This window comes from Cyrtonyx montezumae, unplaced genomic scaffold (genome assembly GCF_038088225.1).
Source record: "Cyrtonyx montezumae isolate F1298 unplaced genomic scaffold, pur_monq_1.0 scaffold_20, whole genome shotgun sequence".
Taxonomy (NCBI): Eukaryota; Metazoa; Chordata; class Aves; order Galliformes; family Odontophoridae; genus Cyrtonyx; species Cyrtonyx montezumae.
The window spans coordinates 5,192,290-5,214,449 of record NW_027071937.1 but is presented as its reverse complement, the minus strand read 5'-3'; the positions used below and the strand labels follow the sequence as shown (position 1 = coordinate 5,214,449).

The 22,160-nt window shown below is 56.0% G+C and overlaps 3 protein-coding genes and 1 non-coding gene across 4 annotated transcripts; 2 read left to right on the top strand and 2 right to left on the bottom strand.

Annotated features, from left to right (window-relative positions):
• Window positions 1-3,597: 3,597 nt before the first annotated feature.
• On the bottom strand, window positions 3,598-12,590 carry SLC27A4 (solute carrier family 27 member 4). The gene is made up of 13 exons (XM_065737574.1): window positions 12,548-12,590; window positions 10,746-10,912; window positions 9,764-10,158; window positions 8,954-9,112; window positions 8,545-8,614; window positions 8,344-8,435; window positions 7,734-7,843; window positions 7,148-7,357; window positions 6,806-6,932; window positions 6,509-6,646; window positions 6,182-6,346; window positions 5,599-5,745; window positions 3,598-5,253 (listed from the first exon to the last, which is right to left on the bottom strand). Exons 2-13 carry the CDS (start codon window positions 10,904-10,906, stop codon window positions 5,096-5,098), a joined length of 1,932 nt encoding a protein of 643 aa, XP_065593646.1. The 5' UTR covers window positions 10,907-10,912; window positions 12,548-12,590; the 3' UTR covers window positions 3,598-5,095.
• A 294-nt stretch (window positions 12,591-12,884) lies between these two features.
• Window positions 12,885-12,977, top strand: TRNAR-UCU (transfer RNA arginine (anticodon UCU)). The gene is made up of 2 exons: window positions 12,885-12,921; window positions 12,942-12,977. It is a non-coding gene; the product is annotated as a tRNA-Arg (tRNA).
• A 783-nt stretch (window positions 12,978-13,760) lies between these two features.
• On the bottom strand, window positions 13,761-17,154 carry COQ4 (coenzyme Q4). The gene is made up of 7 exons (XM_065737570.1): window positions 17,048-17,154; window positions 16,788-16,967; window positions 16,156-16,252; window positions 15,309-15,411; window positions 14,885-15,014; window positions 14,204-14,297; window positions 13,761-13,955 (listed from the first exon to the last, which is right to left on the bottom strand). The coding sequence occupies exons 1-7, from the start codon at window positions 17,103-17,105 to the stop codon at window positions 13,793-13,795; spliced, it is 825 nt and encodes a 274-aa protein (XP_065593642.1). The 5' UTR covers window positions 17,106-17,154; the 3' UTR covers window positions 13,761-13,792.
• A 31-nt stretch (window positions 17,155-17,185) lies between these two features.
• On the top strand, window positions 17,186-21,114 carry TRUB2 (TruB pseudouridine synthase family member 2). The gene is made up of 8 exons (XM_065737569.1): window positions 17,186-17,292; window positions 17,371-17,490; window positions 17,569-17,643; window positions 17,735-17,796; window positions 18,175-18,256; window positions 18,783-18,855; window positions 19,225-19,361; window positions 19,943-21,114. Exons 1-8 carry the CDS (start codon window positions 17,196-17,198, stop codon window positions 20,230-20,232), a joined length of 936 nt encoding a protein of 311 aa, XP_065593641.1. The 5' UTR covers window positions 17,186-17,195; the 3' UTR covers window positions 20,233-21,114.
• The last annotated feature ends 1,046 nt before the right edge of the window (window positions 21,115-22,160 follow it).

The window sequence follows — 22,160 nt, the reverse complement described above, 5'->3', positions numbered from 1 at the left end:
TTGCTTCCAGGCACGGTGCGGTGCCAGGTCCGATGTCCCTTGCTCACTGCGATGCTTCCCCAATGGAGCTGGGCTGAGAGGCCTGGCCTTCCCCTCCCACAAATTCAATTGCGCCGAACAAAAGAACAGGTTGGAAATTCAGCCTTGCAGTAAAGATGATTTAATTTCTTTTGTTTCAGCCCTCGTTTCTTGGTTTTCAGTTTGCTTGCTCGTTTTCTCCCTCGAGCACAGAAGGGGCATCCCTCCAACGAGGCAGGAAACGGTGCAGGTTGCCAACACATTTTACGGAGGAAACACACTTTACGAATACAACAGGGCCTAGTGCTACGAGGAAACATTTTATCAGCGAGCCCCAAACTGACGATTCAATTATTTTTCAATAAAACATCAGGGGAATGCACCAACAGCTGCTCGCATCCTTCCACACGGCAAGTCGAACTTCGAAGGGAACAATGGATGGCGAAACGGGAGCCATCTCCGAGGCGGTAACAATGGGTTTCCTCGCTCGGGGCTTTGTTTGATTTCCAGTCTCAGTTTTGAACTCCCTCCGCGCGGGGATAGGACGGGGCGAGGGGGAAGCAGGCAGAGGGGAAGGAGGGTCAGGGGGAGTTAAAGCCTTTTGCAGCCTTTCTCTGCCATTCATGTGGTAATTGGGTGTCAAGCAGAGATCAGTAAGATGGAGCCCGGCCTCTGTGCTCGGGTTAAACTGCAGCAGAAAGAAAGCGGGAGCTGAACCGATGGAGGCCTGAATGTCATTAGGGCGGAGGAAGCGGCTCTCCCCCAGGAGCCCTTCTGCCGGGTGCGGCCGCGGGGCCGCTTCCCTTTCAGGGCGCCCCTGAGAGCGGGCAGACAAAGCGCGAGGGCGGCCGCACAATGGCGCACCCCCGTCTCCACCTTCAATAGGGAGCTCTAAACAGGCGTTTAACCTTCAGAATAGCTGAAAGCGATACTCCAAGCTGAGAACACGGCTCGCCCGCCGCCGTTAGCCTCTTCCTGCGGATGGGGGCGAGGAGGGAGGCTCCCATCATCATCGCCTCTGTCAGTGCAGCACTGAGGGTGCCCATCCCAGTGAGGATGGGGCAGGACGCGTCCTGCTTCACAAGACGAGGGCCTGGGCAACGGTGCCAACCCGTGGAGGGGAAGAACCCGTCTTTGAGTCCCCTTCTGTGCCTGGTGCCACCCTGAGCTCTCCCACCACTTGGCCTTGCAGCTGTGTGCCTACAGGAGATGTTCTTCATTGGCCGAGGAAACGAGAGCCAAGCCCCAGGTTATTTTGGAAGCCCCAGTGAAAGGAGACAGACTCAACAAGAAAAGCATCTGGGCCTTCCCCACTCCTCGTGGGCTGCTTGTTCCAGTGCAGCTACCCGCTCCGTGGGGCCGTTCTGCACAATGGAAGGACGCGGCCACTCCTTGCCCCCCCAGACACTGAGCAGTGCTCTGCAGGCCGCCATTCCCTTGGGCTGCCCTCGACACCACGCCATTAGGAGCCCAGGAGGCAAAGCCACTGCCAGCCTCAGGCCTGCTTACAGTGGAACTACTCAGGGGAATCACATATTTACATTTCTAAAGGGTGCACCAAAGGATAGGTCCAGAATGTTTCTTAAAGGCAAAGCCGTGCAGCTCACGCTGGGAGGAGCAGGAGGCATTGTCTGGGAAGGCCTCAGCATATGAGGAGTGGAGGAGGAGGCTGGGAGCCATGCAGCTTTAAAGCTGCTCACAGGTCCTCAGCAGCAGAAATTAATTCCAGGCAGAATGGTCCTGAGCATCTTGCAGAGCCTCTGCCTGCATTTGGACTGATATAGCCTCCAGTTTTGCACACCAAACAGCCTGAGCTGAACTGAGAGCTGGGAAGAGATGCTGATCAGAGAGAAAGTTACAGCCTTGTTTTTCTTAATATTCACCCTGTGCGGAGCGATGGATGTGCAAGAACTGGTCATCGCCATTGTGAAAAGCACATTTGGTTTGTAAAGCTCTTTGGCTTTGCTTATATTAATAGGCCAATAACAACCCAGGAAAGGATTTTAATGTTTTCCCATCTTCATGGAAACAGCTTTTCAATTTTTTTAATTAAAAACAAAATAGAAGACCTCCTTATACTTTCTCTATAGTACTTTTATCTATATGCAACTGTTGAGGGAGACTTTAGCTTATTGATCGAATGAGAGATAAGTCTCACAGGCTGTCACTAATCATAAAGGATTCAATTAGCTTCTTCCTTAAAAAAGGTAAAAAGAAATTTAAAACAAACAAACAATCAGACTCACATTAGGCACTGGGTGCTCCTTTCTGAGCATCTCTCTGCTGGAAGCATTTCGTCCCAGCGCTGACCCAGGGCTCAGCAGAGCACTGGGGGGTGGTAGCTTCAGTAGCACTCACACTGAGGTTTCATTTCTCCTCCCTGCTCCAGCCAGATTCTGGTCCCTCTGGCAATACAGGCTGATTTTACTTGTGAACAGCAGCCATAATTATATAAGCTTCTGATGTTATTAGCCCCTGCATTGAACATGCAGTTTCACTGAATGCAGTTTGCTTGTTTGAATCATAACTTGCTCTCAGACACAGGGAAATGCAGCACTGCACGTTCCCCATAGCCTCGTCTGGGAGCAGCTTGGCAATGCACAGCAGCACAGCTGTTTCTTCCAGGGAGAAAAGTGTTCCCATCTCTTCCCATACCACTTCAAACCATATATTTTCAGACAGCAGCCCCCAAGACTGCCTTCAGGGAGGTCAGACTCTCACTTTATCTCCATAGCAGAGCACCCATCACAGCAGGCTGCTGTTCAGCATTGGTCCAGAGGCTCTGGGCAGCCCTGGAGCAGCTGCAGTTTCCTCCAGGCAGAGCCTGGGGCACCGTGGATTCCCACTGGATCCACGTCCAGCAGTCATAGGCATCCAAAGCTTCCTCCCCATGCCAGGCAGGATTAGATCAGTCCCCACTTTGGTTAACTCATCCTCAGCCCCAGTGTCGACTCACCCCCCCCCCCCAAAGAAGCTGTCAGCCCCAGGCTGAGGAGCCCCTGACTTGAGATGTTTGCTGTTCCCAGCCTGCCCCCCACCGGCAGACAGAGAGAGGAACAGTGTCCAAAAGTGGGACCCGAGCACCTGCTGAGCAGATGGCCAACGATCCTCTCCTGTCCCATACAGCAGCCACCAACACACCCTTCAGTATGACCCCTCCCCACAGCAGGATGGAGAAGGTCTAAGGATGATTCTGACAGCAAGGGGACACGAGTACAAAAAACTGACTGCAAACTGAAAAATGAGATGGGAGATTAAGCATGGCAAAAGTTGAGGAGAGGGGCAAGCAAGCAGGAGGATGGACGTTTTGTGGTGAACAAGAACGAATCCAGGACAAACTGAGATGGCAATACTGAAAAGAGGGCTGGGAGATAAGGGGAGCAGGCAGAGAGGGATGGGGAGGGTCTCACCATGGTGGTGTTCGCAAAGGCATCAACACAGCTGCAAAGGGCTCACTGCCCCCTGCCCCACGACGAGCTCAAGTATTCACAGACACCGTGCTCTGGAGTGGCAGCTCCCAGTTCCCAAACCATCACAGTTCTCTCCTCCCAGACACTGCAGGACTACGCAAGCAAGAAGTAGGAAACTCCAGCATAGCCCGTACTCGTATTTAATTGTGAGGACAGGACAGACTGGGGCAGGCAGGTATGGTCGTGTGGAAGCACAGCTAGAAGAGCAGACACACCCTGCCCTCACAAGAGACAGAAGTCATTTTAAGGTATTAACCCTGCTGAAAGCATGAAAACAAAACATTAAGAAGAAAAAAAGGAATTAATCCCAAACCAGAGTTTTCTCTGGAACAGACATTTCTGCTTGGTCTCCAAAGACCGGAATTGGACATCGCTGCTAAGGCTGCTTCACATCAAACACAACGCAGAGAATTCACATAGCGCACGTCGAGTGTTTAACATGGACATTTCAGTGCAGAGGCCCAGAGCACATGTAATCAGGCTGTCACAGAGACCACTCTCTGAAGGATTTTCTCCCTTCTGGGCAAGTTGCCTCCCATTTTCAGGACACAGATATTGCAGCAGGAAAGTTCCTAGAGCTGCTCTGTGATCCCAAGGTGCTGGATACATCTATGCAAAGGCAAACCAAGCCCTTAATTCCCACTTTCCCACCGATTTTATACAGGAAAGAAAGTGCACAAAACAAGGCTGCATCCATGAAAGGTGGAAGTAAGAGACCCAGAACACCATCCGCAAGATAACAGGGTTTGTTCATGTCCTTCACCATGGAGCAAGGCCACAAGGACATACACAGCTGCACCCATGCTGGAAGAAGAGAATCAGTTCCAGATGATCATCCCATCTCCTTGTGAGAGAAAAGGGCTCTCCAGGAGAGGACAGGTCTAGGATATCCCTCCACCTACTGCACAAACCCGGGACACATTCAAAAGTACAGACAATAAATTAAGATTGGAAAAAAAAAAGTCAGCGTGTATAATATATGTATATATATGTATATAATGTGCGTGTGATTGTGAAAAATAGAAATGTCAACCTCAGGAGAGAGCAAAGCGTGGTAGAAACACATCTCTATCCCTCTCCTGAGCCCAGTTCTACCCTGCTTCCCTGATTCACAGCACAAATATGACACCAGTGGGCCACGCAGGGGCTGTGCCGGGCACCCAGCTTCCCTCTGCTGGTGCCAGGGAGGAGCTGGCTGCATGGTGGAGGAGTGGGGAAAAGAGCCCAGCAATGGTCCCTTCAAGGGCTTCATAACGAGGGATTGCTGCAGGCAGGAAAAGGGAGGGAAAGACAGGAAAAGCAAAATGGAATGGTAGGGGCACCCCACCCCTCCTCAGCTGGCCAGAGCCCTGTCCCTCCTGTGGCACGGGACCGTCACCGCTGTACCAAGTAGAAAATAAAGCCATAATGAGTTTATGCTTTGGTATGTAACTATCTCCCTCCCCTGAGTCCCCAGAGCATTCCCCCAACCAGTGATCTGTAAAACTTGTCAAACAAAATCTCTAGTGTGCCTTTATACCACTCCTTGAACCTTTCCTTCCCCTGTGCCTGCCCTGCCCCTCTCCCCCCAGCATGATTCGGGGAGCTGCCTTGCTTGAGCACCCCCGCTACAGCTTCTGCTGTCCCGACTGGATCCTGTCGAACACCTCCTGGTCCAGGGGCAGGTAGCGGCCTTGCCTGCAGTCCAAGAAGTACAACTTGTCCTTCACCAGTGTGGGGTCAAAGCCCTGCTTACGCAGCTCCATCTTCTGGAATTTGTAGGTGCCTGGCACATGGGGAAAGAAAAGGGAGCAAGGGGTTGTTGGCTGCATGCACTCCCACCTCTGCCCTGCTGTGCTGCACCATGACTTGCTGCCAAACCGTGTAGCTCTGTGCAGGGCCTAGAGGCATCTCAGCACCAGCTGCCACCCTGAGCCTTGCACTCCCATGTCTCCAAACCACCAGAGGAGCTGGTAGGACCAGGAGCTCATAGGGCAGACATGCTCCATGCCAACACCAACTCCGCTGCAGATCAGCCCCTGTACCCCCATAGGACACTAGAGAGTGCAGTGCCCTCCCCCACACTCCCCCCAGCTGCATGCTCTGTATGAGAGCATAGATGGTGGCTCACTTGTCTTGGAGACCTCGTGCAGGAATCGCAGAAAGACGGGCTGTGCATACAGTGGCAGGGCCTTTCTCAGCTGGCTGGCAAAGCTCTCCAGGTCACACGAGTTCTCTGGGTCAGCAATGGCTGCCATTCCTGCCTTCCCTTCAATGCCTGAGAGGCAGAAAAGAAAATAGTGTTCTTGGGCATGCTGTCCTCGCAGCATCACTTCTGTCTGCCCTGCATCACCGTGGCCTCTGACACATTCCCTGCCTTGTACAAAGCACCAAATGTCCAGCTGTCACTGCCTGTGTCACCACTCTGCAGCCACGGCTGCCAGCGACACCCTGCGGTCATGGTCATTTCCTCCCAGAGGAGGCACTGAAAGGGCTCAGGGTCCTTCCAAACCAGCCAGAATCAGGCCAAAACCACTGCCTGGGGGAGGGAACCGTCTGGCTCCTGCTAGCCACATCCCCATTAGCTTCCTCCCAGCTCACAGGGAGCCTCTGTCCAGCTTCCTGCAAAAGGACACAATCTGGACAAGCAAGACTCACACTGAAGTACTGCAGCCTGCATGCCTCCACCAGTCCTCCCCTCCCCGCTCAGTTACCTGGGATCTCCACCCCATACACAACAACGTCTGTCAGGTTGAGGATGCGGCTCAGCGTTCCCTCCACCTCAGTAGTGGAGACGTTCTCCCCCTTCCAGCGGAACGTGTCTCCGGTGCGGTCCCGAAAGTACATGTAGCCACATTTGTCCATCACCAGGACATCCCCTACAGGGAGGTGACAAATTTGACAAAAAAAACCAAAAGAGCTATGAGAGGAGCTAGGTGCTTCCCCAGAGCATCCCAGGATGGTGCCACTAGTCTGGCTCACCCCTGAGCCCACCCAAGTACACCTCTCCTCTCAGCTGACGCAAGGCCCTCCTCGCCTACCTGTGAGATAGGCAGCATCCCCTTTTGCAAACACGTCCCTGGCGATTTTCTTGCTGGTGGCTGACTGATTGAGGTAGCCATCAAAGTGCTGCAGGGGGTTGCTCTTGACAATGCGCCCCACCAGCTGCCCTGGCTCCCCTGCAGGAAAAGAAGGGGTGAATGGAGGAAGCAACCACTCATGCCCAAGAAAAAAGGTGTTTAACAAAGCAAAGACTCAAACCTAACTAAATTACTATGAAGTACATGGCAAAAGATCCAGACAGGGCTGAGGAGATGCATCCCTGTGGTTGCCCCCACCTGGTTTGCAGCGGATGCAGACACCATCCGGCCCCCGGATCAGCTCCATGGTGTCTTCATCCACTTTCACCAAGCCAATGGGGTACACCCCCGGCAGGATTCTGCTGTTGAAGCCACAGGACCCAACCTAGGACAGAAGGCACTCAGAGCCATGCGTAGCAGGAACGTCTCTCCTGCCCCAAGCTGGCACCACACCAGCACAGCCAAAACCCTGCAGGCAGATCTTAACACAGGCCAAGCTTCTTGGAGCAAGGAACCTGCAGCAAACAGCCCTGCTGGGTTTCAACCCCTTCCAGGCCAGCAGGCACCCTCTGGGGCACGGGGAGGGTGGCAGAGCCTTACGTTGTTGTCGAAGTTCCCCAGGCTGCAGTTGCACTCGGTGGCCCCGTAGAACTCAGCCACCTGGGCGATGCCAAAGCGGGCCATGAACTCTCTCCAGATGGAAGCCCGCAGCCCATTGCCCAGCGCCATGCGCACGCGGTGCTGCCGTTCCACCTCCTGGTAGGGCTGGTTCAGCAGGTAGCGGCAGATCTCCCCAATGTACTGCACGATCTAGCAGGGGCAAGGAGAAAGGACACATGAGGACCCTCCATCACGGCCTGGGGTATTCAGGTGTTCTTTGGGGCAGGTAGGAATGGTACAACATGCACAGTCTTCTAAAGAGCGGTATTATCCAGGCTCCTGCCAGCTTGTCCCACACCCATCTATCTCTGGCAAATCCACTCCTTCAGTCTATAAAACCCACCCAAGATGCTGAAATATGGGAAAGGTTTGTAAACACTGAACGACAGCTGGAGGTGGGAAGGATACAGCTCCACCTCTTTGGAAGGTACTTCAGGACAGACAGGCAGAACGAGTCCACACCTCCCCTTCTTGCAGCAGCTGGGCTCACCCGAGCTCAACACAGATCCCCGGGACACAGCCTCACCGTACAGTTGTACTTCACGCAGTCCTCCCAAAAGTGCGAGGCTGAGAACTTCTTGCGGATGACGACTGTCATGCCCTGCAGCAAGCACTGCCCGATCCCCACGATGTTCCCTGCAGAGAGGCAGCCAGGGAAGCCCTGAGTCCCTGGAGATCACACCCGGCCAAGGCAAGGCAGGGGCCACGTGCTGGCTCACAGAAAGCAAGTGTTCGTCTGGCCAAAGCCTCCAGGACCTCAGTCACTGGGGATGACCAGAGGGCAGTGTGACAGTGACATGTGGGACAGTGCGTAGCACACAGACATCCCACCACGCCTCAGTCAGAAAGGTGGGCACTGCTTCCCCACCCTCACACCTTTTCATGAGGCAGCAATACAATGCAGCTATTCCAAAGCCAGGCTAAGTGCTGGGATAGTCCTCCCCACACACAATCCCCAATCCAGAGGTCAGCCAGATCGATTCCTGGCTCCCAGATAAAGAGGTCACACACCGCCAGCAGCAGGCAGCTCCTCTCTGACACAGAGATCACTGCTGCACCAGCCCTCAGCCGGAGCTCTGGGCTTGGCAGAGGAGAAACAAAGTCCAGGCAAGCAGCGTCCCAAGGGCACACATTACCTGCAGCATGGTAAAGTGGAAGGCAGTCATACATCACATCATCAGGTTTCATGCGAAAACCATAAAAAACCAAGCTGGCCATGCGGAAATACCTGGGGTGGGAGAACCAAGGGCATGTCAGAAGTAGGGCTGGAGGCTTGGTGCCAGGATGGGGCAAGGCTCTGTCCCCTTCCTCCCCAAAGCTCCCGCCCACTGCCTCACCTGCAGTTCACCACAATAGCAGCCTTGGGCATTCCTGTAGTGCCAGAGGTGTAGATATAGAAGAGTTTATCTGAGGAGGAATGAGGAGACAAGGTCACACATGCAGCGTCACCTAGATCACTGCACCTGATCTAGGAGCTGGCTGAAGAAGAAGGTCAAAGTGTACTCTGCTCATGCCAAACTAAATTTCATTTGAACACACTGGATTCACCCCAAGCCTGTCTGAACACATGGAGGGCACACGGCACAGCACCACATGCAGCCAGGCCTCAGCCCACCTTCAGACATTCCAGGCTCTGTTGCTGAAGTGTGCCCTCAGCATCCTGAGCAGACATTCTAACCAGTGTTGTGACCAGATGATGCACAGAAATACCACCATTACTTTGGCTCCCAAAAGCTGACCACGTACCAAGAAAGCCCTTGTCAGGGGGGTCTGGCTGGTGTCGAAGAGCTGTGTGCAAGAGGGGATCCAGGTGCTTTGCACCAGAAAGTGCAGACTCAAGGCTTCCTTCTCCTGACCAGAAGAGATGGACAGACTTCTCCATGGAGGACTGCACCTCCCTCATAGCTGAGAAAGTAAAGAGGAGAAGTGGAGAAAGAGCATCAGGTGAGTACAGCACAGCAATTCCCTGCCCTTGCAGGCACTCTCAAGAGTACAATGCCCGAGGCAGCTGTACCCTCACTGTGCTCAGAAGAGTCTCAAAAGGCCTGACAGCCCTCCCAGGCAGATGTTGTCTCTAAGTCAAACAGCTGGGGCCACAGCACAGGCCTCTTCAGAGACTTGAAGATCCTGTTCTCCACCTCTTCCCAGCCAAAACCCTGTGGTGCTGAGAGGTCTTTCGACACCATCAGCCACAGGGGCGTAGGCTGAAACATGAAGAGCTGGAGATAGGTGCTGCAAGACTGTGGCAAACAGTGTGGAGAGCAAGGGAAGCTCAACCCTTCCATCAGGGCAGCCCTGGCACAAGACAGTGCACTGACACGAGAGGAACCTCTAGCACAAGGAATGATCCTCACACCCACACGGGCTTCACAAAGAGCAATGAAGCCACCCACCTCTGCCTACTAACAGAAAGAAAACCAGATCCAATTCTTGAATAATTCAGCCATGCACACCCTTCCAGGCCCTGCTCTATTCCCTGCAGGAATGGGGCACTGAATCCGCAGACCCCCTCCTCTCAGAGCCTGAACTCCCCTGAAGCATCTACCCGCACCTCACCTTCCATCATTTCCACTCCAAAAACCACAGCCTTGGAGTTGGAGATGGTGATGCAGTGCAGCAAGGCCTCCATGCGTAAGTTGGAATTCACCAGGGCCGTCTCCACCCCAATCTTGGCCAAGCCGAGCCACAGCCCCACGTACTGATTGCGGGACTCCATGAACAGAGCCACCACGTCACCGGAGCGGAAGCCTTGGCCGTGGAAGAAATTGGCCACTTGGTTGGAGAACTCATCCAGCTGCTGGAAGGTCCAGCTCTCGCCCGTGCCTTGGAAGATCAGTGCTGTTTTCTCTGGATACTTGCTCGCAGTTCTTTGGAAGATCTTGGCGATCGTGTTCTTCTCCCTCACGTGCCTCCACACCTGAAACTTCACCCGCAGCAGGACCAGCCCCGTGCTGCCAGAAGAAGGGGGATGAGAGGGAAGCTGCTCAGTGACACCTGCAAAAGCACTGCCTCCAACTAAGACAGAACAGCACACTGCTCCAGGCATTTACTCTAGATGAGCAGCGGCTCTGGGTGCTTCCCTGAGCAATGTGGATATAGGTAGAGGCCCTCTACAAAGGCACTTATGGCCAGGAAGACAGGGAGAGGTGCTTTGGAAGGCTGCAGACTGGGATGTTCCCACTTCAAAGGAGCACTCTGGAGTCTCAGGTGCTCTCCAAAAGGTGCCACTACTGTCCCTCACACAGATCTTTGCCAGGAGCTGGCACAGCCTTGTACCAGCTCAGAGCTGCCCCTGCTCAGGCAGCTGGTGCCACGCCAGCAGTTTTAGGAACAGGATAAAGTACAAGGACAAGGACAATCACTAGACTTCAGAGCTCAGCTGAAATCTATATTTCCTGGGAAAACTTTGCCCCAGAGTTTGGAGCCTTCCGAGCCCAACAAAAGATCTCCTTCCAGCTGGCCCAGGTGCCAGCAGGGAGCTGAGGCTGTGCTCACACACCCCAGCACACAGTTGGACCACCCCAAACAGGACACCTACGTGACATCCCTTCGTATTGTCTTGATGAATATAAGGAAGAAGTCCCATCCCCCTGATCCCAGGTAGAAGATGAAGAGAGCAGGGATGGCCTGTGCCCAGGACAGCTCCAGGCTGACCCTGAAGAACAGCAGCAGTGCTGCAAAGGCAGCCAGACGCAACATCTTGGCCTGTGGAGAGAGAAAAAGCACAAACATCGACCCACGCACGCTGGACAATAAGAGACTCATGGACAGGGGATGCATTAGCAGCTCCCAGTTTCATGGACAAGGCCCAGAGTCACCACTCCTCCTGCCAGCAAGGACCTAACCCAGCAGGCTGATGTTAGTAGTCCCTGCCCACAGGCTCAAGTTACACCACTGGCACAGTATGGCACTGCTTAGTGCCCACTAAAAACCTGGTGGCTGTTCCTCTCTGCAGACCCTCAGCCTGCACACCAGCTTAGGGACATGGACACATCCCAGTAGTGTTAGATGTAGGATACGGTCACCTCACAGTGCGGCAGTGGAGCTGCACAGGAGACCCTGTACAGATTTCAGGAGGCACCAGGGCAATGCCAGGCAGAGTGAGCTCAGCTCTCACTCCCAACTCAGGACAGTGCAGATCCAAACTCCTCTGCGCCCCGAGGATCCCTACAGCCCAGGGCTCCCATGCCCACAACAGCTGCCGGGCTGCGGATCTCAGTCTGACACTGCTCCAACGGGAAGAGGAAACTCCATCCTCCGAGCTCTGCCTGTGTCCGTGTCAGAGGGCAGCGTCCTGGCCTGCAGGCACAGCCGGCCGGGCGATGGCCATGAGGCACAACGAGGGGCTGGCCCCAAGCCCTGTGCGTGGACTGCTGTATTTCCCCCAGACACAGCTCCAGGACTCACAGGTGACCATGATTTAGCAAAGGCTTTCCTCAGGCAGCAGCATCAGGCAGAGGAAAGAGACAGTGACATGACCCCAGCACACTGACAGCTCCTAGATAACACCACTCCTTCCAGCACAGCCTCAGAGCAACGACCTTTTAGCACAATTCCCCTTTCCCTCTTGAAGACGATTCCCTGCACTGTCAGCGCTGGGCAGCCCCCAGCACATCCCCGATGGCTTTCAGCACGGCAAGGACCCGCCGTGTTTTTCCCCCCCACGAGCCTCTATGCTCAGCTTAACAGACAGCAAACCTTCAAAGCTCTGCGCTTCAGCCACAACCTGAGCCCCGTGTCACACCTTCAGCATCGGATAGCAGCGGGGGGGGGCAGCGAGGCGTTCCGGCGCCCACCACCGGCTGCCATCTCCCGCCACACAGCGGTGCCAGGAGCGGGGATGTCCCCTGGGAGACTGGGACGGCCACTGCCCAAACCGAGCGCTGTCCCCGTGCCCACCTCCGCCCGCCACGCGCGGCGCTCAGGCACGCAGCCGGGCCCACGCCGGGCGGCTCCGCGTGGGGGAGGGAGGGGAGTGGGTATGGACGGAGGCCGCACCGTGGGCACGCGGCTGCGGAGGAAGGGGGGGGAGTGGGCACCGCGCATCCGCCGCCGCAGAGCCCGGAGCTCCGGACCGGCGCCGCAGCGCTTCCAGCGGAGCCCCCGCGGCTCTCCGCGGCTCGGGAGCGGCACCGCGGCTCTCCCGGCCTCCCCCGCCTCCCGCTGCCGCAGTCCCTGCCCGAAACCGGCCCCGAACCTCTCGTTGGAGCCGCACCGCCTCCACGGGGCGCATCGGGAAATGGCCAAACCCCCGCCGAGCCCCGCACCCGCTCCGGGAGCTCCCTCCGAGACAGCAGAGGAGGACGCGGAGGGGGAGAAAGGGACGAGCCGCGCGCTTACCGGGCTCCAGCGCGTTTCAGTGCGGCCCGGCCACCTGCACCGCCGCCGGGAGCGGGGCCGGGAACAAGGAGCGGGCAGCAGGGCCCGCCCGGCGCTGCGGCACGGGGCGGGGCGGGGCGGGGCGTTCCGAGCGGCCCGCCGGGAGCTGTAGTCCCACCCGGCGCTGCCTGTACGCCCCGGGGCTCCTGCGGCGCTGCGGGGCGGGCGTTGTTCCGGGCGTTATCCCACTCTCAGCTCCGTTCCCGGTCTCCTTCGCGGTGGCGGCGGCTCTGAGCGCGGGGCGGGGGCGGTGCCGGCGCAGGGGGAAGAGGCGGTAAAGGCGGCACGGCTGTCCGACGGCTCTGTGGCGCAATGGATAGCGCATTGGACTTCTAGCGCGGCGGTGACGGGAGTCATTCAAAGGTTGTGGGTTCGAGTCCCACCAGAGTCGCATTTTGCGCGGGGCGGCCGCCGGACCCCTCCCGCTGCACTGAGCCCACCGGGACCCCACGCAGCGGCGGGAGCGCCTCCACGCGCACGGGGCGGAGCGGGGTCGGCTTTTTAAAGCCGGGGCGGCCCCATGGTGACGTGGGGCGGAATCCCCGACCCGAAGAGCGCAGGGCTGTCACGCCACGCCACGCCACGCCTCCCCACCACGCGGGGAGGAAAGAACAGAGCGCGGCTCCAGCGCGTTTTTATTGAGCAAGAAGGAATTTCAACAGCAAAGCTCCACGCACGCGGCCCCGCCCCAGCTCTGCAAAACCCTCGCGCGGGGCGGCCCTCCAGCGCTGCTCTCGCGTCACTTCACGGCCGCGCAGTTCCTCCCGAAGAGCTCTCGCGATCCTGTTTCTGAGGGGGGCGGCCCCGGGGATCCCCTGCCAGCAGCGGCTGACGTCCGCAGGCGTTTCCCCGCGCGCTGCCAGGCCGAGCCCCGGCCCGGGGCACACCCCCGCCCCCTGCGTGCCACGAGCCTGCAGTGTCTGCACTCGCTCCCAGCCCAGGGAAACCCAGCTGGGAAGCACAGCAGGACTCGGCCATCACTCCGCCCACTGTAACAGAGGTCACGTTTGGTCACGGCACAGGACGGCCTCTCCCAACGGGGGGTTGTCAGTCCTTGACAGGAGAAAACTCAGCACCAGGTGGGCACCAGCAGAGCCACGGTGTGCTGCTGCGGCGGGAGGAGATGGAGCCGTGCAGGGAACAGCTGCTGTCTGCCAACGGGGGATCCCCCACCCCCCCCACAGCATGAGCTCTCAAACACAGCTCTCACACGCGGACAGCCGGAGGGGGGAAGATGCCAATTTCCTCCCGCAGGGACTCCACGCTCTGCTCCCAGCGCTGCTCGTAATAGACATTGAGAACACAGCTGGCGTTGAGCCCGCTGCGGACCGCCCAGGGAAGCAGCTCGGTGGCCAGGACCTGCAGCTTCCTGCAACAAACAGCACAGAAAATGATGGTTTTCATTTCCCATTTCGATTTTTTATTTCCTCCTCCAATTCCCTTTCCAGACGGGTGCGAACCCTATGTTCCTCCCCCTCCTTCCAGCACTCCTGCTTTTCTCAAAGGGGAAACTGAGGCACGGGAGGGAACTCTGTGTGGGAAGGTTACAGCCAGCAGCAAACCCAGGATCAGAGCTCAGGTTAACATGCACACCCATCAGACCACACTGGTGCCTACCGTGCATTGAGACGAACGGGGCCGAACGCTGCTCCCAGCACACACATGGGCAGCCCTGTCTGGACAGCTTCAAACCATTTCACCACGACCTCACCTGGGAGGAAGCAGGGTGCAGTGAGCAAGCACGGGGCACAGTCCCACCCTGGGACAGGAGCCCTGTGTTAGCCCCCAGGGACAGCCCAGCAGCCACCCCCAGGAGCAGCACTGTGTGTCACTGCCTCACCAGCTTGAGCTCAGGCAGGCTGAACTCACAGAGATCTTTAACAATGCAACTGCTAATCGAGGATTTCTCCCTGTATCTCTCCTCATCTCCCAGCATGGGAAAGCCCTTTTTCAGCCACTGACACATCTCAGTCAAAGAGGGACCAGAAATGCTGGTTCCTGCTGGCTCACCAGCAAGGCTCAGCTTGTGACTTTGAGTCAGGCACAAAATGAGGGGAAAGGAGACAGGGATGAACAGATAAAGAACAACCAGGAAACGCTTGAGCCTGCACTCAGAGATTGCACAACACCGCATTGTGGTCTAACCCAGCGGGCACTGAACACCCACATATGACACGTCCCCATTGGTGCAGGGACAGGGACGCTGCCAACCTCCCTGTGCACCTCCCTGGGCTGGGGATCAGGGATTCTGATGGGCCAAACACCATCTCTGGGGTCGGTGGGCAGCACGGAGCTCACCCAGCATGTTGGTGGGCATGCCCAGCAGGGTGTGCATCAGGTCGTGCACTTCCCGGTAGCGCTGGATCACGTATGCCAGCTCCTCATCATCCACGAACTTGGCTGGCATGCGGGTGTCTGGAGAAACCTTCTGCAAAGGCAAAGAGCCGTGGGTCAGCCAGAACTCAAAGCCTCTGGCTTCAGTTGTTAACACACAGCAATGCAGAGCTCCCCATCAGAATCAGTGGGTATAGGTCACACATGAAACACGTAGGCTGCACAGCCCTGGGGATGTATCGCCAACACCCAGCACGGCATCCCAACCTCCCAACTCCCACCAATTTCCTCCAGGTGCCTTATGGGCTTTTCCATAGCCACAACCTCCCTCTAAACCTCATCTGTGCTCCTGGCACAGGGACCAACCACAGCGAGATCCCACGCTCACATTGTCCTCCAAGAAGCGGATGTATTCACGGCCCAGCGTGCCGCCCGGCAGCCCCCGCAGCCGGGCCATGTCCAGCGTGGAGAGGCGGATGCGAGGCCGCTCCCTGAAAGGGAAGCAGAAAGCAGTGAGCCTCACTGCAGGTCCTGGGCAGATGGAGACCTGGAAACCCCTCCCTGCCGTTCCCAGAACCTTCCCTGCACAGCCCCTAAGTGCTCCCACTAGGTTGTATTCTATATGGAGTCCACCAGAAGCCCTGACAATGAGTGTTTTCACCTCTCCCCCCTCCAGCAGCTTTGGGAGGAGACCTGCAGTGCCTGCACTGAGCCTGAAGCAGTCAAACTTCAAAGCAACAGCCTGAGAGAGGGGAAGGAATTTGTTCTAAATGCAGGTTTTGCTTCTTTCCTGCTCAGGCTTTCATCAGCAGCCACGTGGCAGCCATGCACTGAAGGCTCTCCTGCCCAGGCTGCTGGCAAACAGGCACTAAACAGCACAGGGATGGAACAAAAGCCCTTTCATTTCCATACAGTGCAAATTCTCCTCCAGATAAAAGCCTATAGAGGATCCAGGAGCTGCCTGGGGGGATAAGCAGGACGAGAAAATAGGAAACAGCCCAGGGACACCGTGCTGCTGCCCTCGGATCTGCTGCAGGGCTCTGCTGAACTAAGTACGAGTGAAATCCACAGCCAGGAGGATCAGAGCTCACAAATGCCCGAGCTCCTCGCAGGGTGGAAGCGTGGGGCTCTCCTTTAGAGGGCCCAGGGAACATGCTCAGACCCATGGGGTGGATGGATGAGGTCTGAGGAGAGGGACAGAGGTGGAGGGATGGGGCGGGGTGTGGGGGACGCACTGGAGGATGCGGTAACCTTCGGGGTCATTCCTCATCCTGTCTCGCAGCTTGGGCAGGGCCAGGCAGCCCGTGGTCTCACCGAGGACCGCCACCATGTCTGAAAGAGAGAGACCACGCAGTGACACACCAACAGCACAAATCCCTGCACGTGTTTGGGATTTATAGCGCCTGTGGTTGACAGGGGAGGAATGGGGCACCGAGTGCTGCAGGCAGGCAGAGATCTGCTTGGCAGGGACTCACAGAATCATCTGGGTTGGAGAAGGGCTCTCAGATCCCCAGGCCCAGCCCACCCCACCGTGCCCACTGACACATCTCCACCGTTCCTGAACACCTCTGGGACAGTGACCCCACCTCTCCCTGGGCAGCTGTGCCAGTGCAGCACCACTCCTTTTATGAAACAATCCCCAATACCCAACCCGACCCCCTCCAGTACCCAACCTGAACCCCCCAACACAACGTGGGGCCACCACCTCTCATCCTATCGCTGCTCCCTGGGAGCAAAGACTGTCCCCACCTCATCACAACTCCTTCCAGAGACTGCAGGGAGCAATGAGGTCTCCCCTGAGCCACCTCTGCTCCACGCCGATCCGTCCCAGCTCCCCACGGCTCCGTGCCCCCCTCTCCCCACGCACCGTGCCTGTATGGGTCCCATAGCGCAGTGCACGCCGAGCCGGCCGCCAGCAGCGCCTTCTGCAGCAAACTGGTGGGGATGTGCCCGGGGTACAGCGGGACGCGCCCCATGTGCTGCTCCTCTTCCTCCTCCTCCTCCTCCTCCTCAGCGCGGGGCACGGCGCGGCCCAGCCCGGCTCTGCCTGCGGGGAGCGGCGGTAACGGAGCTCAGGGTCACGGGTCCTCGGGACGAGCGGAGGGGGCGGCCCCGGGGTTCACTTACCCGGAGCGCCGCGCATCGCCCGCAGCAGCGGAACCCGCACCGCCACCGCCCGCAGCATGGCCCGGCCCGGCACGACCCGGCACGGCACGGCACGGCACGGCCCGGCACGACCCGGAAGCGGAGCCGGGGAAGGGCGGAGCGGGGCGGAATGGCGGCGGTGCCCGCGGGGCTGTTCGCGGTGTACAAACCGCCGGGCGTGGCGTGGAACCGCGTGCGGGATGCGGTGGAGGGGCGGCTGCTGCGCGGTGAGCGGAGCTCCGGGTCCCCCCCAGTGCCCACGGTTCTCTCTTTCTCTCTCGCGCTGATTCTCCCGTTTCTCGCAGAGCTCAACGCGGCCCCAGCGCGGCCTCCCCGGAGCCGCATCCGCATCGTGCCCGCAGAGAGCGCGGGGCCGCCGGAGCTCGTGGCCGTGCGGGTGCCGGTGTTGGCCGAGCACCGCCTGGGTAAGCGCCGGGAGGGGGGGGAGGGGAAGGGGGGGAAGGGGGGGAAGGGCCCGTGCTGACCGCTGTCTCTTTCCGCAGTTCGAGGTCCCCGCTTCACGCAGCTGAAGATCGGCGCCGGGCACCGGCTGGACGTGAAAGCCTCGGGGGTGTTCGGTGCGAGGGGGCTGCGGTTGGGTGGAACGGAGCGTAGCGCGGCCCCACCCGTGGCACCCGGTAACGGGCGTCTCTGCCTTCTGTATTGCAGTGCTCGGCGTTGGCCACGGGAACAAGCTCCTCACCCACCTGTACAACTGCCACCTGAGCAAGGTAGGATTTATCCCGGCAGTGCCGCTGCTGCTCTGCCCCGGTCATCCAGAGCGGCCCTGGGATGGGTTCTGAGTCTCAGTGCCACCAGCACTGCGGGTTGGGTGGTAGGAGGTGTTTCTTCTCCAAAAGAGCACTGCTGCACCGGCACAGCTGCTCAGGGAGTGGTGGGGTCACCATCCTCAGGGTGCTCCAGACCCGCGGGGACGCAGCACTGAGGGTTGTGGCAGTGGTGGGATGGGCTGATGGCTGGATGTGATGAGTTTACTCCTCTTTTCCAGCCTAAGTGATTCTACAATGCTGCCAGCTGCACTGCACCGCATTGCTCTCAATTGCTCTGAACCTTCCTTTGGTTAATTACACCCTCTGCTTTTCTTGGAGGTTTACACAGTCAGTGGGGAGTTTGGTAAAGCTACCAAGGACTTCTCAGACACGGGGAAGCTGATAGAGAAGACAACGTTTGGTAAGAGACTGAACCCGCGTGTTTAAGCAAAAAGAAAACCAGAACAGAACACAAACCAAACAGCACTCCAGCTGAGGAGCAAGGCATTTGGCCTGGTAAATAGCACTATGGTAAAAGGCAATGCTCCAAACACTTCCTGGCCTCTCTTTGTGCATGTAGCCCACATACAAACCCAGCCTGAGTCCTGCTCCCAGTGGCTGCTGCTGGTGTGGGTAGGGCCCAGGTCTGCCTACATCACACCTGGGGACAGCAGTTCGAAGCCTTCGTTGAATTAAATTTTTCAGCCACTTGAAAGAGAAACTAGAGCCAACATCTTGAAATCAGTTAAGAAGTAATGACTCTTCCCTTGCAGTGCAGAGCTGTGCTGCTCAGCAGTGTGGCACAGCGAGCAGAGCTGATCCTGCACTGCAGTTCCCATGAGCCTGCCTGCCTGGGGGACGTGCACACCAATGGCACCACTCAGGCTGCTGTCCTTCCAGATTCTGGATGGATAACTGAGGCTTTGTTTCTACCTCAATATTTGCAGATCACATCTCGAGGGAGAAGCTGGAACGGATTCTCGCTGTCATCCAAGGAACAAATCACAAGGCCCTGCTGATGTACGTGTGTAAGGAAACAGCGTGGCTGTGTTTGCCTCAGTTACAGCTTGGAAAGGTTTGAGTGCTAGGCAGGAGCAGGCAGACGTCACTCAGAGCACTCTACACCAGTGAGAGGCTGCTGTTAAGTGTCCTTGTATCCTGGCATCTCCAGCTGCAGTAGGACCTACACTGATGCCTTGTGGGCCAAGCACCTCCCTCCCAAACTGCTGCGCTACTGCAGACAGCACAGCATTAAGACGTGTGCAGAAACACAAAGGCAGTTCTGACAATAACAAGCACAGCTCTGCTATAATTGGGTCTGTATCTATTTTGTATCCCGTTGAAGAGAAGTACTGAGTGTCTGCTCTGCTCCTTTTCTCCTTTTTCCAGGCATTCTAACATTGATATGAAAACACAGGAGGCATACGAGCTGGCTGTGAAGGGCTTGATTCGCCCCATGGGAAAAAGCCCCCCGATAATCACTGCGATCCGGTGCCTCCAGTTTGCACTCCCCCAGTTCCAGCTAGGTAGGACTGGTACAGAACGGGGGGAAGCTTGGTATATGTGATGGAAAATAAGTTGGTAACATTCACTTTCCTGCTAGTGAATACAAACTGAACTGGTGGGAGCTTGGTACCAACTAGCAATCCCTGCATGCGTTGTACCCTCCAGCTCAGCACAGCTTTGCTTTGCTGGATGATGTCCGTAGTGCAAAGCTGGTTTTTTTTTGTCTTTTTCTGAGAGCAATTGTCTGAAACCTTCACAGAACTGAAGGTGCTGTAGTAGAAGCTGCACACCACTGTTTTGTTTTGCCTGCTACTCACAGATTTTAGGCTGAGGCAAGAAATTTCACAAAGCGAATGCCTTTGGGGCAAAATTCTTCCTTATGCCAATGCTTAAATGCAGTGCAGCTCAGGGAGCATGGGAGGGTGTTTAAATATGGTTTGCTTTTCTACGGCCTCCTACTGCTCACAAATCATTTGTCTTAACACAAAGGTAGTTCCTATGCACTTTAAAAGTCCTTTCCAACCTTGTTTGTGCTTATAGACAAGGTCTGGGCTCGTCCCATTGCTTTGCCTGTTCTAAAGGAATGTCTCTGACCTTCTAGAAATCCACTGCTTGCATGAGACCCAGCAGTACCTCCGGAAAGTAGTCCATGAGATTGGGCTGGAGCTGAAATCATCTGCTGTGTGCACACAGGTGCGAAGAACACGCGACGGTGTCTTCACACTGGAGGATGCTCTCCTGAGAACACAGTGGAACCTGCAGAGCATACAGAATGCCATTTCAGACTGTCAGCTTAAAGTGAAAAACGAGTTAGAGAAAACACTGGGCCTTTGGGATGGAGGTGTTCTTCAGGAGATGGATGCTGACACAGCCCACACTGCCAGCAGCTGAGTGTGCTCCAGGGGGAGCATCCACAACCCATCTCTGCAGCACAGTAACATGGCTACGAGCTGACAGTGTGATGGGCAGCAGAAGGAAAGAGGTTATCTGCAGTTCCACCCTTTCGAGATGACTTCAATCAGAGAGGCATTTTGTCTTTTTTTTTTAAGCATTGAAAACAATTCATTAATGAGAGTTAACTGTGCCAAAATCCCTGTTGGCTCTGGGATCATGAGGTTGCTGTGGGATATAGAAACCCTTTCTCAAGTTGTCCAGCAGCAGGAAACATGGGCAGGATCTTACAGAGCTGTGTTCCCTTGATTGCATGGATCTGTTTGTTCCTTGCACCCAGCAGTGCAGCTCACCTGCTGCACGGGCTTTTTATTTTCCCCACGCTCCCCTGCAAGAGTAGTGTCTTTGCTATAGCCCCCACTTTCAGACACGCCACAGCCAGAAGTGAGAATAAAAGAGGGCTACAAGGGAGAGAATGCAGCTGACCTGAAGCCCTGCAGAGAAACAGCTAACAGAGTAACTGTGCAGTGCAGGAAGAGGCTTGTGAAGAGAGAAGTGACACAAAGGTGGGAGCAACACAAGCAATAAAACTGGAAGTGACCTGAAGGGAAAGAGGCTGTTTTTGGGTTCAAGTACACTGACCCTCTAATTAGGAAGAAAGAAGCTTTTTTGTTGCTTTTGCTGAAGAACCAGGTGTGTTCAGGGGCTGCAATATCCTGCCCTTCAGAAGCTGTCTGCAGGCAGAGGTACTGCTGCTCCACGGAGGTTTTGGTTCTGTAATACCACTTGTCACCTGTTAGATCACTATGTATGGATTGGATTTAGCAGAAATAAACTTTCTATGTTTAAATTAAAAATTGTGCTGTTACAGCATGCAGTATTTTCCAGCTATATACCTAGCCAGAGACTTGCTTACTTCTAGGTATTTATGTACTCTAGAAAGCTACAGAAATTATTGGTTCTGCTCTGGATTTGGGCAAAGACAAGCATAGTCTGTCTTCCAGACTGCCCTTTAAGGAGCAACTCTGGGAGATGGAATGAAACACCTCAGGAGCAGAGTGCAGTCTATTAAGTCATTAACTCAGAGCCTGGAGCCGTTCTGTCATGTCCTGGGTCTCCCTGCTCTGCAGACAGCAGCCAAGGCAGCAGTGGGGCATAGCAGCCACCTCACAGCACTGCTCTGCCCACTGCAGACCCTCAGCAAGGGCAGTTTGCTCTTGGCTGGCTACAAGGAGGGGCAGGGGGAAGAAAATGTGGACCTCTCAGTGCTTAAGTAACCTTCCATAACGGGCAGTGGGCTATGCTTCATTCCATGTGCCTTACACCTTGCACAAACTAGTGGGGTTTCTGTATGTACTTCCCAATGGAAAAAACCATTTCCAAATGTCTTGTCACTGTTCTCAGCAGCAGCCTTTCTGACCACTTTCTGATATCCAGCCACTGGGAAGAGAGATTCGTTTCAAATTTGGAAATAAGAACAGACTGCAATACAGAAAGCAGGGGGGAAACTGCTTGGCAGAAAGGTCTGGGAAGGAGAAATGGGCAGAAGGACATCAAGCCCGAGTGAAAAGGAACAACATCTGCAATCAGAGCACTTTATCAGTTAGCACAAAGCAGCCACCCTCAGTCCTCAGAGCTGACACTGAAGCACTCATGCTCTCAACATAATTTTGTGCTTAAAACACTGCTCACTTCCAGTGAGTAACTGCATTTAAAAACGAGTAAACATAATTCTGCAGCTCTTGTTCCCAGCACCAGCACTGCCACACTGTGCCTGTTAAGAGTCCTCAGGAAATAATAGATGTTAAAGTTGTCCCAGAATAGAAAACAGCTTAAGAATTTGTTCCCAAATTCATTTCATGTGTCATATGCTCCCGAAGTGAATTACTGAGGGATGCCAGTGCTGCTTTATTCAGGTCAGACAGTTC

Coding starts and splice junctions, on each gene's coding strand:
- SLC27A4 (XM_065737574.1), bottom strand. CDS start 10,906: ATGTTGCGTCTGGCTGCCTTTGCAGCACTGCTGCTGTTCTTCAGGGTC. Junction 5,746..6,181: donor GTATGGGGTGGAGATCCCAG/GTAACTGAGCGG, acceptor TCTGCCTCTCAG/GCATTGAAGGGAAGGCAGGA. Junction 5,254..5,598: donor GCACGAGGTCTCCAAGACAA/GTGAGCCACCAT, acceptor CCCATGTGCCAG/GCACCTACAAATTCCAGAAG.
- TRUB2 (XM_065737569.1), top strand. CDS start 17,196: ATGGCGGCGGTGCCCGCGGGGCTGTTCGCGGTGTACAAACCGCCGGGC. Junction 17,293..17,370: donor GGAGGGGCGGCTGCTGCGCG/GTGAGCGGAGCT, acceptor CGTTTCTCGCAG/AGCTCAACGCGGCCCCAGCG. Junction 19,362..19,942: donor ACTCCCCCAGTTCCAGCTAG/GTAGGACTGGTA, acceptor CTGACCTTCTAG/AAATCCACTGCTTGCATGAG.
- COQ4 (XM_065737570.1), bottom strand. CDS start 17,105: ATGCTGCGGGCGGTGGCGGTGCGGGTTCCGCTGCTGCGGGCGATGCGC. Junction 15,015..15,308: donor TCCGCTTCTTGGAGGACAAT/GTGAGCGTGGGA, acceptor TTGCCTTTGCAG/AAGGTTTCTCCAGACACCCG. Junction 14,298..14,884: donor CATGCCCACCAACATGCTGG/GTGAGCTCCGTG, acceptor GCTTCCTCCCAG/GTGAGGTCGTGGTGAAATGG.